At 37.7% G+C, this 15488-nt stretch overlaps 2 protein-coding genes and 1 pseudogene across 2 annotated transcripts; 2 read left to right on the forward strand and 1 right to left on the reverse strand.

The window, feature by feature from the left end:
• The first annotated feature begins 460 nt into the window (after positions 1-460).
• LOC137741483 (mitochondrial dicarboxylate/tricarboxylate transporter DTC-like) lies at positions 461-2771 on the forward strand. Its single transcript, XM_068481189.1, has 5 exons — positions 461-745; positions 1080-1141; positions 1531-1871; positions 2102-2262; positions 2498-2771. The coding sequence occupies exons 1-5, from the start codon at positions 482-484 to the stop codon at positions 2552-2554; spliced, it is 885 nt and encodes a 294-aa protein (XP_068337290.1). The 5' UTR covers positions 461-481; the 3' UTR covers positions 2555-2771.
• Positions 2772-6275: 3504 nt separating this feature from the next.
• Positions 6276-9335, reverse strand: LOC137743324 (uncharacterized). Its single transcript, XM_068483192.1, has 11 exons — positions 9030-9335; positions 8895-8925; positions 8752-8765; positions 8611-8661; positions 8434-8503; positions 8048-8117; positions 7876-7943; positions 7614-7737; positions 7230-7269; positions 6869-6936; positions 6276-6550 (listed from the first exon to the last, which is right to left on the reverse strand). Exons 1-11 carry the CDS (start codon positions 9261-9263, stop codon positions 6538-6540), a joined length of 783 nt encoding a protein of 260 aa, XP_068339293.1. The 5' UTR covers positions 9264-9335; the 3' UTR covers positions 6276-6537.
• Positions 9336-11052: 1717 nt separating this feature from the next.
• Positions 11053-15080, forward strand: LOC137743263 (mediator of RNA polymerase II transcription subunit 13-like; annotated as a pseudogene).
• The last annotated feature ends 408 nt before the right edge of the window (positions 15081-15488 follow it).

Genomic DNA, 15488 nt, shown 5'->3' on the forward strand with positions numbered 1-15488 from the left:
ATTTTTGCCATTTGCAATTTTTCATGGTTTTTTTTTCTTGATAAAGATTGTTATCATGTTAGTCAAGCCAATTCTAGAGCATGCTGGATTCTAATTTCTATTTGCCACTGAATTCTATAGGTTGTAGGTGTGGAACCAAATCACAAATTTGAAAGGATCGAAATATAAATAAAAGACAATATGTCCATTGCGTGATGCCAGTTGCATGACTGGTGGTAGGTACTCGGTACAGTATTGGTTTATGCCAATACTCTCTAGAGAGTAGGCAAGTTAAAATTGGGGTGGCAGGGAATCCATTTTCTGGTTGTTGGAAAAAGGACCTTCTTTGTTAGTGTAAGATGAAGCTGCATGATGAGACCTTCTTTCTTCCATAGTGTAAAACAAGGCCTTGAAAACTCATGGTTTCTAAAGAAAATGAAAATGAGAATATAAAAGAGAGAGAGAGAGAGAGAGAGAGAGAGAGAGAGAGAGAGAGAGAGATATGGAAGAGAGAGAGGAGAATGTGGGCATGAAACCCTTGAGTAAATCAGGTAGTAGTCCTCCTCCTGCGGGTTCAAATCCACGGTGGATGCAACATTACTGGCCGTCGGTGAAGCCATTTGTGTACGGTGGAGCTGCTGGGTTTTTTACAAGCTATGTCGCTATTGCCAGTTCGGCCACTGTCTTCTATTTTACATCTCCAGACACTGTCGCTCGCTTTCAAAACAATCCCACATTCCATTTGTTTTCCAAAGAAAACATCAAGGTTCCAATTTCCAACCCTAGCTGTTTTTTTTTTTTTTTTTGTTTATTTATTTGAGAACTATTTAGCTAGCTAGCAAATAAATAAGTTGCCTAATTTATCTCATTTCGATCTATGAAAAAGCTTGGTTTTTTTTTTTCTCCCTAATTTTGACAAGCCTCTGATGATCTGATCTGTGACAAAATGTCTGATGTGGTTGAAAATGAGCTTCGGAGTCCGAGGTGTACTGTATATTCCTTACATATAAATAATTTATATTGAAATGTTAATTTAATTTATGATATCAGTTGCAGTCTATCTTCAATATTATTAACTTTAAATTGGTTGTTGTTCGCAGATTATTCCTCGTATGATTTTGGCTAATACTTTCATTGCGTCTCAACTACTTGGATTATTCGAGTAAGTATATATTCTACTAAATTTTAGAACTAGCCCTGCCTGTACCAATACCACCAATATAAACACAATATATGTAAAGACTCGATGACTCCTCAAGAACTCCTCATTTTGTACTCAATTTTCTTCAAGTTTGATTTCATTTATTAACACGGTTGATTGTTTAGGGTACAAAATGAACCCTTTTGATACTCAATGAGCCAATTCAAAGTTTAATGATTCAACACCCTAGAACAATCAAGCGTGTCAACAGAGATTTGAGTAGAACTGAGGTTAATTTTCTCTTGGTCAAAGCCAGTTGGTATCCTGGCAGGCCTCCAATTAACCTGACTATTTTGATTGAATTTCTTTTTTCCTCTCAAAAGTGAGTTTGGTTTAATTACTTTATTTAGGATTCTGAGAAGGAAAGCAATTTCTACGAACGATGGAATGCCACCAATGTTACATCAGGAAGCTGCTTGTGGGCTGGCTGCTGGAGCAATTGCAACATGTATTAGGGTTCCATTGTATTTGCATGTAGGCTACTGTAGAGCTAAAATTGGATCACCTAACTTTTTTGCAAAGCCTTGGACATTGGCAGGTTTAGCTAGGTACCCAAAAATATGGACAAAAGGAATGGGTCCTTATGTGAGGTCAAGAACCAGCTTAGACTTCGGTATGCTTGCCTCCTATAATCCAAGTCTCCGTTATCTCAAGGAATCCTGTGGTTTCAGCCAATCTGACGCACAACTCGGTACATTCTTAATTCTTTTTTTTCTCTCTCAAAACTAAAATTTAATAAAAATTAAAGATATTGGAATATATATGGTCGATCATGCACATCTTATATCTTAAAACTGAACACTCGTTGTAATCCAGTAACACTGACTTTTCGAACTGATGATGAACATTATATTAAATAGTTTCGAGTTTTATTGTATCAATGAATTAGTGGCGGTGTTTAACTTTTAATTATTAACTCAGGTGCTAGTGCTATATCAGGTTTGTGTGCTGTGGCATGCGAATCAGCGTTTCGAAATGTTAGCTCCCTGGATTCCGCACTTAAAATTCTAAAATCAAGAGGACCCCTTGCATTCTGCACTGGGATTCCTTCTTCTTTTGTCAGTTATGCACCTAATGTCATGGTAACCTCTCTCTCAAACATGCACAATTAATAATGCGCACACATTTATCTATCCATCTATCCCGAGTGCAGTATGATTTTTTTTCACTTCAAATTGAGTATTTTACAAATTTTTACGCACAATATGTGCGTAGTTCCAGAAAGTTAAACATGAGAGTGCCGGGACAGGAGCGCTGGAGCTTCCGTTGGCCTTGTGTAATTGGTTGATTGCGTGATGTTGGTGCATTGTTTTGCAGGTAACATGGGCTGTTTTAGAAGAAATCAGGAAACGAGAAAAGTCAATAGGAGGATAGCTATTCTAGTCAAGTTCCTAAAATTGATGAGATCTGAAGTTGGTTTGCCATATTGTATCTGCAGACACTGCTTCATGAGCGCATTCAGATTTGAAAACAGTTTGGATTTTGAATATTATTGTATTAATTAGGTGGAAGCATAACTTCTGTTAAATGGTACTTCTAAATTATATATGTATGGCTATATATATCTTTTGAACATGGACAATTTTTATATCTTCATCTTGGACTCTTATCTACATCTTGGATCCCTTGCCTTGGAGAGATAGACTTTGGTGTAAAGAGGTGTATATCCGCTTTGTGCTTCTCTCTTTCTTCATACGTCACGTTGCATATCAAATGAGGATGCATACGGATTCCGGAAAAGATGTTGATTGATTTTAGTGTTAAAGCTTTAACATGACAACTTTGTATACTATGAAAATGGAACCGAGATCCATGGGATTAGGATGCCGTGACATGCATTTTAGACATCTAACTTATTCCGAAATAGTAGGCAAAATGTTAAAAAAAATGCAAGAACCCTTCATATATAATTGCCTACTATGTTGTAGTAATTTCCAAAAAGCTAATTTAAGGCTCGGGAACTACTATTTCCTAGATTCTTTTTTTACATGCATTTTGCCAACACTTTGCCTACTATTTCAAAATAATTTAGAAACGAGGCTAGTGTCGGAGCTAATAGCGATGTTTTGGCGTGCCAGAATGCGAGGGTTAACGTGCCAAAGTGTTAGACAAATGCATGGTATGACACTCTAGCATTCACATTGTGGCACACCAAAACATCGTTGTTAGCCTCGACATGACAAGCATCGCGAATTGTCGACAGAATGCATGTCATGACATGCCATGCATTTTGTCCACAATTCGCGAGGCTTGTCATGACATGCCACGATGTGAGTGTTAGCGTGTCAAGGCAAGTCATGGCTACGCTAACACTGGCATCATGGTACACCAACATTTTGCCTACTATTTCAAAATAATTTAGATGTCGGCGATTCATGTCACAACATCCTAATCCCATAACATTCCATCGCATGTCAAGCGCGCAAAACATCGGCAAATGCATGCCATGACATGTCATCGCATACCAACAACAATGTTTTGGTGTGCCACGATGTGACGGTTAGCGTGTCAAAGTGTTAGAAAAATGCATTGCATGACACGCCACTCTCGCATCATGGCACGCCAAAACATCATTGTTGGCCTCGACATGACAAGCGTCATGAATTGTCGGCAAAATGCATGTCATGACATGCCATGCATTCTGTCAACAGTTTGGGAGGCTTGTTATGGCGTGCCATGGTGGGAGGGTTAGCATGTTAAGACAAGTCATGGCTTGTTAAGACATGTGACATGTCATATGCCAACAACGATGTTTTGGCGTGCCACGATGCGAGGGTCAACATGTAAAAGTGTTAGGAAAATGCATGGCATGACCAACCCTCGTAGCGTGGCACGCCAAAATATCGTTGTTGGCCTCGCTATTACAAGCGTTGTGAATGTTGGCAAAATGCATGTCATGACACGCCATGCATTCTGTCGACAATTCGCGAGGCTTGTTATGTTGTGTCACGTTGGGAGGGTTAGCGACTAGTCATGTCTTGTCATGACATGTCATGCCCTGCACTTTGACGACAACCCGCGAGGCTTGTTATGTCATGCATTTTTTTCTAACACTTTACCTATTATTTTGGAATAATTAGAAAAAAAAAAAAAAGATCTAAGAAAGAGTAGACCCCGGGGCTTAAACTTATTTTTTTAGAAATTAGTACAAAGCATGATGCAAGTCATACATGAACGTGTTCTTACCAATAAGAACACGTTAATTAGTAGAGCTGCAATTTTACTAGTGTTCTTACTGGTAAGAATAAGTTCATTATTTGAGCTAAATATTTACAAGTGTTCTTGTTCTTACTGGTAAGAACATGTTTGAAATGTTCGCTCCCTTGATTCCGCCCTTAAAATTCTAAAATCAAGAGGACCCCTTGCTTTCTTTACTGGGTTTCCTTCTCTTCTTGTCAATTATGCACCTAATGTCATGGTAACCTCTCTCTTTCACTCTCTCTAACATGCACAAGAATGCGCACACATTTATTTATCTGTCTGTTTCAAGTGCCATATGATTTTTCAGTTAAATTGAGTATTTTATCACTTTTATACGCACAATTTGTACGTAGTTCCAGAAAGTTAAACATGAGAGTGCCGGGACAGGAGCGCTGGAGCTCCCGTTGGTGCATTGTTTTGCAGATTACATGGGGTGTTTTAGAAGAAATCAGGAAAGAAGAAGAGACAATGGAACAATAGAAATTCTAGTCAAGTGCAGAGACTGCTTCTTGAACGCATTCAGATTTGAAAACAGATTGGATATGAAAGTTGAATATTATTGTATTAATTAGGTGGAAGCATAACTTCTGTTAAATGGTACTTCTACATTATGTATGACTATATATCTTTTTAACATGGACAATTTCTATATCTTCATCTTGGACTCTTACCCCTACTCTAGAGGGTAAAACGTTGAGGCTGTCTAGACGGTCGACCAGACTAAAATGGGGTGGCAGGAATCCACTTTGTGGTTGCTGAAAAAAAGGCCTTTCTTTGTTAGTATAAGAGGAGGTGAGACCATCTTAATTACTTTTAATTCCGACATTGTATCATTCATCCAGTCCGGAGATTTTTAGGCATGCCCGCAATATCTTCAAGGTGTTCCTATTTCACTCAAAACACATCCGTATAGCGAAACAAGAAAGTGAATATGCTAGCTCCCTGGATTGTGTCCTGAAAATTCTAAAATCAAGACGACCATTGTTTGAAGGATTTCTACATGTTTTTTTCGCGTTGCACCTCCTGCCATGGTATTCTCTCTCCCGCTATTGCTCTCTCTATCTCAAACACACGCAAACACGCACGCATATTTGTCTATTTATTGGAAAGTGGTTGATTATGTTATTCTGCTGCATGATTTTGGAGACTTCCTGGTTTCATTTAGAAAGGATTTGGAATCTCGAAGTGTCAGTTGGACTGGCAATCTGAATACTAGAAGTCTGCAACAAGATGCACATAAACGTGTAGTCAAGCTTTCCTTTTGATGTCATGTTTCATTTCCCCTTTGTTTTGTGAGTATGTAGGGGATGTCATGCAACAGGGATACAATCACACAATCCCCAATGAAAGAATCAGGAACTTGTGGAATCAGATTGGATTTGATTTGGTTTAGATCTTAATTAATTAAGTCTTGGTCTGATAACATTTCTTTTCGAAGCAGATATGTTAAAACTTGTATTTTTGCCAAGATTAGAATCTTATTTACTTCATCATGTTTTTATTTCCGAGATTAGAACCAAATATGAATGTCAAAAATACTGCCGTGTATCATAAGGTTGGCCACTGATGTCATGTTTCAAACAAGGTTTTGGTCCGGACGGTCAAATTTCATGAACAGTGAATCTGATTTGTTGCGAGTAGCCAAAATACCGAGGTGATGAAGAACATCAGAGGTCATATATTTCGTGCTAAAAGGGGTTTGCCTCCAATAAACCGGTTGGTTACCAGATATGAACAACTTGTCTTGAACCACTAGGCTAATCAGATTTAACATTAAAACGAATTCTGCACGAAGTTTCAGTGGAACATTGATGAAAGAGCTTATCAGCATATATGATAAAAATTCGTTTCCCTTCTCATAAAATCATAAAAGTGCAAAACAGTAGTTTAATAATAATGTGAAACTTTTTTCCTTTTTTTATAAACTAAACTGCACCAAGAAACATGTGTTCATCAAGTCAACGAGCAAAACTATCATCCCGCTGAAAGAGCGGTATCATTTCTGCTGCCAAACTATGTTGTACGAGTAAATGTACATCACTTTGAATCAGCTACATCAAGATGGTAAAAATTATCATGAAGTTGAGCAACTCATCTTAAACAGTGGCCAATAGAATTTCCACCTCTCCATCCAATTGAAGCAATGCTATTAAGCATTATGGCTTGGCCCTGATACCAAAAGGAAATAAGAGAATAGACTTGGTACAAAATCCAGAAACGCTTCACAGTGCACGAGGAGAGTTACAATTATACAGAGGGATAATAACATTATAGCATTAACTTCAACATCTCAATCATCGGCATCATTCTATTTAGAACGTAAAAAAAAAAAAATCTCATCTTATGAACATTTAAAAAAAAAAAATAAAAAAAAAAATAGATACACTTCAAGCAGACGTGAAATAAAATGCTTACCCTATATTAACTGTGCCAGAAAATAGAACTTGAAATATGTGAAACATGCCATAAAGATGAGTATAAAATTACCTTTTAACATAAGAGTCGTCATCGGTGTCAACCACCACAGCTTCACCTTCTACAATGTGAGGTGGTACCTAGGAAAGTTTGAAAAGAAAATTTACAAAAAATATTAAACACAAACAATAATGCAATATATGATTCATAAAACCTATGGAATATCCTCAATGCACCATGGGATGGTAGAACAAGGTTTAGGAATGCCAACAAAAATATCCCCCTTCAAATTAGAAAGCCGTAATTTGGAATGTGTCCTATTCTAAGTTTATTGCTTGCTACAGGTTTTGCAAATACCTAATGTTATTTTGTAATATTAGCTACAAAGATGAATAAATTTAAATATCAAACTACTCAGAAAAAATAGTCTTACTTTGACAGTGAAGCCGTTTTCCATCACAGCTAATATTTCCCTGCATTTTAGAGAAATATCAAGGGAATAGCAAAAGCACACAAATGATATAATAAAATTACAGCGTACAGTAGTGTCAAGATGAGAACTGGAAACCGCTTCAGAATTTAGCTACAAGATTTGTAGGAGGAGCCAAGTCAATGATGATTAAAAGGTCTTATCATAGCAAGCTTTAGTTTAACAAGTTAATTGAGAAATCAATGGTTTAGGAATTGCAGGATTTTTTTCTTTCATTCATTTGCATACTCACAAAGTACTAAATTCCATATATACTGATACTGAAAAAGAAAGCAACTAGAGATACAAAGTCTGAAAAACAGATAATATTCCACAATGAAAACATACTTAGGTGCTTGTGCAGTCCCCCTCACAGGATTTTGTGCTTCCTTGACAACGCATGTCACGTGCTTTGGAACTTTAACGGATAAAGGTTTATCATTATACAGCTCCACTGTCACTTTCATTTCCTCTGTTCACAGTGATAACATATTTTAGATACATGGCAACCAATAATATTTTGGTATACGGACACTAAGGAAAAGAAAATAAAAAAAATATCATGGAAATAAGTGAACAGAGAGTAACATGTACTATAATAAATTTAGACCTTGTAGGTATTTAGCCTTCTTTCCAAACAAGTCCTCAGGCACATCAAGTTGATCAAGTGTATCAGGGCTGAAAAGAATTATAAATAGTACACATTATTTAAGGGAAAGTAACAGAAGAAAGTGAACCGAAGGCGATGCCAGAAGAAAATTTTAATATTATATAAAACTCACTCTATCAATACTACAATGCCATCACGATCTGTGCACATGTAAACGTAAGTTTTTGATTCAACAAATACTTCTGCAGCAATCCATATGAGATTTATCATCTTAACTTAAGCACACACATTTATAATAGCTCAAAAAAAAAGGGACATGATTAAGATTAAAGGAACTCAGCCAACTGGAAATACAGTGACAACCCAGCACGTTCGCTTCAAAATTATCAAAACAGACATTAAGAATGGCACGAAACAGTAAAACAATTTATGACGCGCAATGCATAAATAAATATCCAAGAAACTAAGATCATACGACAACCAGAGAATGCTAACATTGAACTTCGAAAACTGAACCATAACTAGTAATAGGAATTTGCAAAGTTGAAAGTTTCGTACTATCAATTTGCTCATCCGTCAACAATCGTAAGGATGTCTTGTTCCCGGAGTCAACATCACGAACCTCCACCTGCAACGAAAACACAGCTTAAGATATCAGCATGATTGAAAAAAAAACATAAATTACAATCACAGCTTGTGACCAACACCCTAATAATGATAACGTCAGAAAAACACCTTAACTACCGCTTTTCCTCTTCCTTCATGCGAATGATCCGCCTTTAACACCTATATAACAACAAATTATGCATCAATAAAACTCCAGAATACTAATTAACAACACTAATCACCATTAAAGTAGATAATCAGCAAACTCACCTGGTAAATGCGATCTGGAAAAGGTATTGCAAACCATAACCCCGACCGCAATGCAATATATTTTCAAAATTCACAAACTTGGTTAGTAAAAATTGAAACTTTGAACGAGATTCAAACTAAACCCAATGAAATTCCAAACCCACCATTCCTTGCAATGACATTTCCAGGTTTTACCTGCAGAATCACGAATCACCCAACCCATGATTACAAACAACAGTTGCAACTCAAAATAGTCGAATTCATAGCACGAAAAACCTAAACGAGATTAAGGAACTTACATCGCCGCCGTGGACGACGGCTCCGCGTTGTTGAATGGCGGACCAAGGAGAGCGAAGCAGAGTTCTTCCGGTGAAACACGTGTTGGTGCTGTGGGTGATGGTGGAATCACAGCCCGGTGAGGTTAGTGAGTGCGATAAAGAAGAAGAAGAAGAAGTAAGGGTGGTTAAGGTTCTCGGAGCGAGGAGAAAGAGAGGGCGAGGGAGATTCTTGCACAGCTTTGCCAGTGCGTGCATTTTTTTAATTTTTGCTTTTCTGCTAGAAAAAATTGGGAAATTTGAGAGAGTGAGAGTTTATGCTACGCGGCAGAAAACCCACGCTGAAAGTGAACGGTTATTTATAGGAAAATTTTATTTCACCTCGTATGATCTTTTTTTTTTTTTTAGAACATTGGTATTTTTATATTAAGGGAAAGGAGAGTTCGGGTAAGTCACATAATGAACAACTTAATTTGATATCAAATTTTTCATCTACGAAATTCGAATCTAAGACCTCTCCTTTTCGAATGAAAAGAAATACTATCAGATCGTAGTACTGAATGACTCATTGTATGACCTTTTTGAACATCTAACTTAAATTTAGACCGCTTTACAGCTAACTTAAATTTGGACCACGCTTAAACTTATCCAATGAAACATTAGAGTGATGATAAGCACACTCGCATCTCAACTTACCGCCAAACCTCCCTTTCCGATTTTAATTCTGGTTAGAATTCTATAATTCAATCATCCCAGATCGTCAGTTCATTTCAACTTCCTTTCAAATTCCACGACCAAGCCTTAGGACGGCAATTCCCAAATTTCATCCTCATAACCCATTTATAAATTCACGGCAATCCTTTTGTCATTTTACAAGGTAAAATTAGTATTAACATTTTTATTATAAGATGATAAAATGATAAGACAATAAAGTGAGTTTAACAACACTCAACTTAAAATGTTAGTTTTTTTTACTTTTTTTGTCGAACTTAAAATGTTAGTTGTCTTTAAAATATTTTTTGTCGAACTTAAAATGTTAGTTGTCTTTATTATTTTATTGCATAACTAGCTAAAGTTTTGGAGTACAAATGAACAATGCAAGTTTGGGCATTTCAGTTATTTAGAGTACAAACGTGCAAAGCTCTGAATTAGACAATCGGTAACGAACCAACCAGGATCCGCACCGTTAACCCATTAGGTGTCGGACAAACGACGACAAAAATTCAGATTTTCTAGCGCAGCTGTCCGAATAAGTGCGGAATAGGATCCGAATGAGATCGACGCACGATAATCCTTTCTACTTGAATCGATACAAAATTCATTTCACTTGGACTGTTGAGACTTGAGTAAGAAAAACCCTCTGAAAGAAAATCACCGACTGAATTTTCCCGGCAGCCAAACACCACACAAGGGACGCTTATTTTCTATTGCAAATTTTCTTCCTTTTTTTCTCCATCTTTCCGCTGCCAAGAGTCTTCGGAATTGGGAAGGAGAAGCATACTAAATCTTGCAGCTTGTATCTGAAATTTGAAATTTTCACTTTGCTTCCCTCTCCATATGTTGCCACCAGACGGGTTGTTAGGGTTTGTAGCTCTTTACATGCATACATATATCACTACGTGGAAACAATTTTCTTAATTTGCTATATTTTTCTCTGCGTTGAAAACGTGTATGAATTTTCATTTGGTATTATTTGCAGAGATGAGAGATGTTTGGGGATTGGATTTGATACGAGTTTAGTATCATAAAAGAAGGGCACTTAGTAGCTGAGGGGCAAGGAGCTTTGGAGCTTTACCATCATATTCAAAAGGAATGTGGACGAATATTTTCAAAATCGTATGTTCATTTGCCCCTGTTCTCTTCATTTGTTTCATTAGCTTTGAATTCTTAAAGTTTCATTTTTTTTGAGTTTATTCTTAATATGGCATACTTGCATTGCATCATGGCTTGAATGCTGTTATATATGATAGCTTTGCAAGAGAAAAAAGAAGAAAGACAACACTGATCTCATTTTTGAGTTTATTCTCAACATATTTAACCCCTGAAAATGTGTGAATTCAAAGAGACATTTCGGAGTTATTACTTGAATGGAAAATAAAAGCTTGTGCATAACTCAGTTATCTATGGTGAATTTGTGCTTTCAGGTGTTCTCGTTTAGAAAGAGAAAAATATTTGTCTTCCACATGATCTCTTCCCCCTCCCCTTTTTATCTGTGTGTTTAAGTTCTACCTTTTGCTTCCTTTTCTCCAGTTTATGAAACATGCAAACTGGGAACTCATTTACTCCAGACTGTTGGGAACCAAATGGAGGTGGACTCTGGGAGAAGGCCATCTCCTGGGTTTGTCCTACTTGATTGCCCTCAAGCGATGAAGATAGAAAGCAGAAATGCATCTCCTCTGGGCTCAATAGGTGATTATTTTCTTTCTCTTTCAAATGGCTGGGACCTGACAAGCTACCTTAAGTCTCTCTCAGAGGCACTCAAAGCTTTGAAACTTGGTCACTGCTTGTCCACAAATGCAAAAGAAGGAAGTAGTGGTCCTTCAACGGTGAGTAAAGTAGGCCTTCAATTACTGTTGTATTTAGACGTGTTCTTTTCCTTTCCTGATTATGGAAATTTCATGTCAATCCTATATTTGGATAAATTTCTGATTATCCTAAGTTGCAAAGCTTTCTATCTTATTCATTTGGGACTCTTCTGAGTACGCTGGAAACTCAATTTACCTTACTTTTATGGTTATTTGAAAATTGTATTTTCTGCTAATTGCTCAAGATAGTAATGAAACTATTTTAACTGCTTGTGATTAACATCCTATATTATGTTGGTTCTTTGTATCCAGGTGATTTATGTTGTGTGCCCCTTCCCTGAGCCTATTCCAGTTCTAAAGACCGTCGTTGAATCTTCTGTTGCTATTGGATCGGTCATTTTCCAATCAGCCAGAGAAAAGAGATCTCTATGGCACAGTCAGGTTTCCAAGGCATTAAGCTATTCAGCAACAGTGGATGAAGCATCAATATCAAATATTTTAGTACTTTCTGGGTTTAATATTCCTAAATTGGTACTGCAAATTGTGACAGTGGATGCCATTTTTAAAGTTACAAGCTCATCACTGAATGAGCTTGTAATTCTCAAGGAAACTGCTTTTACTATTTACAACAAGGCTCGCCGAATATCACGAGGACCATCTAGCGATGTGGTCCAATGATCATCACTGTCCAGTAGATCCCATACTGTCCTCACACAAATGCCTTCTACCACTCCGGGGATGTGGAAGGATTGTGTTGGCTCTTGAATTAATGGGCATTCCCTTCCAAGAGAGGGTGAAATTGATGCTAGTTTGAGGACTGGTGGCTGGGATAGTTCATGGCAAACAAGAAGTGGAGCAGTAAGCTGTGATCCCAACAGAATTGGAGATATTTTTCCTCAAGATGAGACTCGCTACATCTTTGAACCGCTTTTTATTCTTGTGGAACCTGGTTCTCTAGAGCGTGCATTGTCACCTTTAGCTTTTGGTAATTTATCATTAGAATCTTCAAAGCCATTGTCAGATGACAGTAGTGGAGGCTTTCTGCCGAATACAAGTTTGGGTGGAAATGCTGATTCTGGATCGGGCTCCCAAGATGGATCTGAGCCAGATAAGACTCCAAGCCTACATTGTTGCTATGGATGGACAGAGGATTGGCGTTGGCTAATATGTATCTGGACAGATTCAAGGGGAGAATTACTTGATAGCCACATATTCCCCTTTGGTGGAATCAGCAGTAGACAAGACACAAAGGGGTTGGAATGCCTTTTTGTGCAAGTTCTGCAGCAAGGCTGTCAGATATTGCGGGCATGCTCTTCTGATACCAGTGTTGCCAAGCCAAGGGACTTTGTGATTGCACGCATTGGAAGTTTCTATGAACTTGAATACCAAGGTATACTGAGTTCATTCCCATCATTTTACGTTTCAAAGTTCTTATGGTTTTCTGTTTTAAAGTTGAAGTTGTGTGTTGGTGCGGTTACAAAGCTGCAATGTATCGAGTAGATTTTTAATTTTTGAAGATGAACTGTGATGGAAGACGAAGTCTATATTAGGGATTTTAGGGTGACAATTGCATGTGAGATACAGTGGTTACATGGGTGAGAATTAAATTATGAGATGAAGTGCCCACATGCAGTTGGTATTCTTGTCAACCTTTTTTTCTGTTGGTAATTGCAATCAATTTGGTTATTATTTGTACATCTTGTATGTTGAGATCACTTTCACCGATGCTGTGAATTTTCATTCACAGCTTTTATTCACTACTCTCAAATTGGTATCGGTGTTGAATTTGCAACTGTGGCGATCTCTGTCTGATGGGATGTCTGCTAGTAGTAAGGGCATTCCATGCAACAGCAGGAAATGAGTATGATTCAAGAAAGAACCCTACCTTCTTCACCTGGCCCTCTGTATGGCAGCTCTCACTAAAAAATATCTGGATATATGAAGGGTGGCTTAGGACAACCTTCTGTCAGAAAGCAGCTCGTGGGCACACAGTTAATGGACAGCTCAAGGAGTTTTATTCAGTGGGTGCAAAGTATCAGCTTTATTACAATTGCAATTGATCATTCTTTGCATCTTATTTTTCAAGCAGATACACAATCTCCGGGTCAGTTACTTCTTCCAGTCCTCATTCTGTTGTCCAATAACTAATATTACATAATGATGGTGATGCTTTATTCTTTAAGGCCCAATACATGAACTTGGTTAGTATTTTTGGGATAATAGTTTTAAACTGAACGGAACAGCACCATATGCATCTTTCCGTTTGCTTAACAAAGTGCTCCTCTTCTTTGTTTATTTCTTTTGCGTGTCTCAAAAAAAGAGGGAAAAAGAAGTATTAGAACAAAAGCTAACAGCAATAATTGGGACTTTTTCTTATGCAATATGAACCAGGGTTCTATAGATCAACATAAACAAGAGAAAATGTCTTATGGAAATAGTTTAGTTATCTAAATTACGCGAGTTTGTTTCTGAGACACTTCAAACCTTTTATTTATTTATCTGCCAAGCGGATCAGAGAAGTTAATGTGAAGTTTGATTATAATATTGACTCCAAGTTCTGTGCAGGAGCTCAAGGTGTTGTCGGTGTGGGCTCCGCAGCATATCTGGAAGGCTTCACACCCGTGAAGTCTCTTGGTTCCAAACCTGCTTCTTACATTCTGATCCCATCACCGAGCATGCGATTCCTCCCGCCAACACCTCTTCAGCTGCCCACATGCCTCACTGCCGAATCACCTCCAGTAGCCCATCTCCTTCACAGTAAAGGCTCTGCTATCCCCTTTTCTACTTGTTTTGTGGTTTCCAAAGCTGCACCTACTGTGAGGAGAGATTGGAGGAGCAAAGAAGAATGGCCTTCATCTCTTTTGGTCAGTCTTATTGATCATTATGGAGGCAATAGCTTTAGCCAAGACAAACTCATGAGGGGTAATACCAAACAAGCGGGAAGGAGTCCAAGCTCGGAAGCTAGAGAGTTGGAGTTTGAGATTCATGTCATTCTGGAATCTCTGGCGGCAGAGCTTCATGCACTCTCATGGATGACTGTGAGTCCAGTGTACCTAGAGAGGCGAACTGCACTGCCATTTCATTGCGATATGGTTTTGAGATTGAGGAGGCTTTTGCATTTTGCTGATAAGGAGCTGTCCAGGCATCAAGAGAAGGCTTAGAGGGGGTAAAATCAAGACCGCGGGTAATCACTTGGCCATTTATTGGTAAATATATATATGTTAAGGTATGAAATGACCAAGTGAACTCTCGAAGGCCTGAAAGTTGACAGTGTAGTACTTCTATAGACGATTTTTGTAAATTGGGGATTTCTAGATGTAATTTTAGCCTGCTAATTCATAGCCATCTTTTTCCAAATGGATGTAAACGAAAATAGGCAGCCTGGGAAGAAATAGGTAGATTATCATGATGTATATGAACAGTTGGAAGGACAGTTTAATATGAAGATTAAGGTACTTGGGAGGGAGATTATCAATGTGTTCCTCTTGTTCTGCATGAATAGTTTGTAACAAATAAATCAAGGCGTGATTAGAGTTTCGATTTATTTATTTTTATTCGACAACACAACAAACTTTGGCACATGAGATTTTGAACCTACGACCTAAACAAAAAAGACAACAGTTCATTGCAGAATGATTATGTCACATGTATGTTATATGTGCGTTCTCGTTGTTTGGGAGCGCAGTGACAAGACTCGAATAGACGGGAAGCATAGGAAAGGGGCACTGCAACTGCAACATGATACTCTCAAATTTCGGTTTAGTTGTCATATATCCATACCAGCCGATACAGTAATCTTTCTCAACATGATACCAAAAACTTGTACATGAATTTTAATGACTCCACGGTGAGGTGAAAGTGAAGGTGAAAGCAAGTTGATTTTACGACGTTTTTTTTTTTTTTCAAATTTGCAAAATCGCTAAGAAACCGTGATATAGCTCACGTTTTTTGATAAAAA

The sequence above is a fragment of the Pyrus communis genome, chromosome 8, assembly GCF_963583255.1.
Source record: "Pyrus communis chromosome 8, drPyrComm1.1, whole genome shotgun sequence".
In the NCBI taxonomy this organism is placed as follows: domain Eukaryota; kingdom Viridiplantae; phylum Streptophyta; class Magnoliopsida; order Rosales; family Rosaceae; genus Pyrus; species Pyrus communis.

What these genes read in the sequence shown, in the direction of transcription:
- LOC137741483 (XM_068481189.1), top strand. Translation starts at nt 482, where the DNA reads ATGGAAGAGAGAGAGGAGAATGTGGGCATGAAACCCTTGAGTAAATCA. An exon ending in CAACTACTTGGATTATTCGA is followed by an intron (nt 1,142 to 1,530) that starts GTAAGTATATAT and finishes TACTTTATTTAG; the next exon opens with GATTCTGAGAAGGAAAGCAA. An exon ending in GTTATGCACCTAATGTCATG is followed by an intron (nt 2,263 to 2,497) that starts GTAACCTCTCTC and finishes ATTGTTTTGCAG; the next exon opens with GTAACATGGGCTGTTTTAGA.
- LOC137743324 (XM_068483192.1), bottom strand. Translation starts at nt 9,263, where the DNA reads ATGCACGCACTGGCAAAGCTGTGCAAGAATCTCCCTCGCCCTCTCTTT. An exon ending in GAGGAAAAGCGGTAGTTAAG is followed by an intron (nt 8,504 to 8,610) that starts GTGTTTTTCTGA and finishes TTTTCGTTGCAG; the next exon opens with GTGGAGGTTCGTGATGTTGA. An exon ending in GGGACTGCACAAGCACCTAA is followed by an intron (nt 7,270 to 7,613) that starts GTATGTTTTCAT and finishes TCTAAAATGCAG; the next exon opens with GGAAATATTAGCTGTGATGG.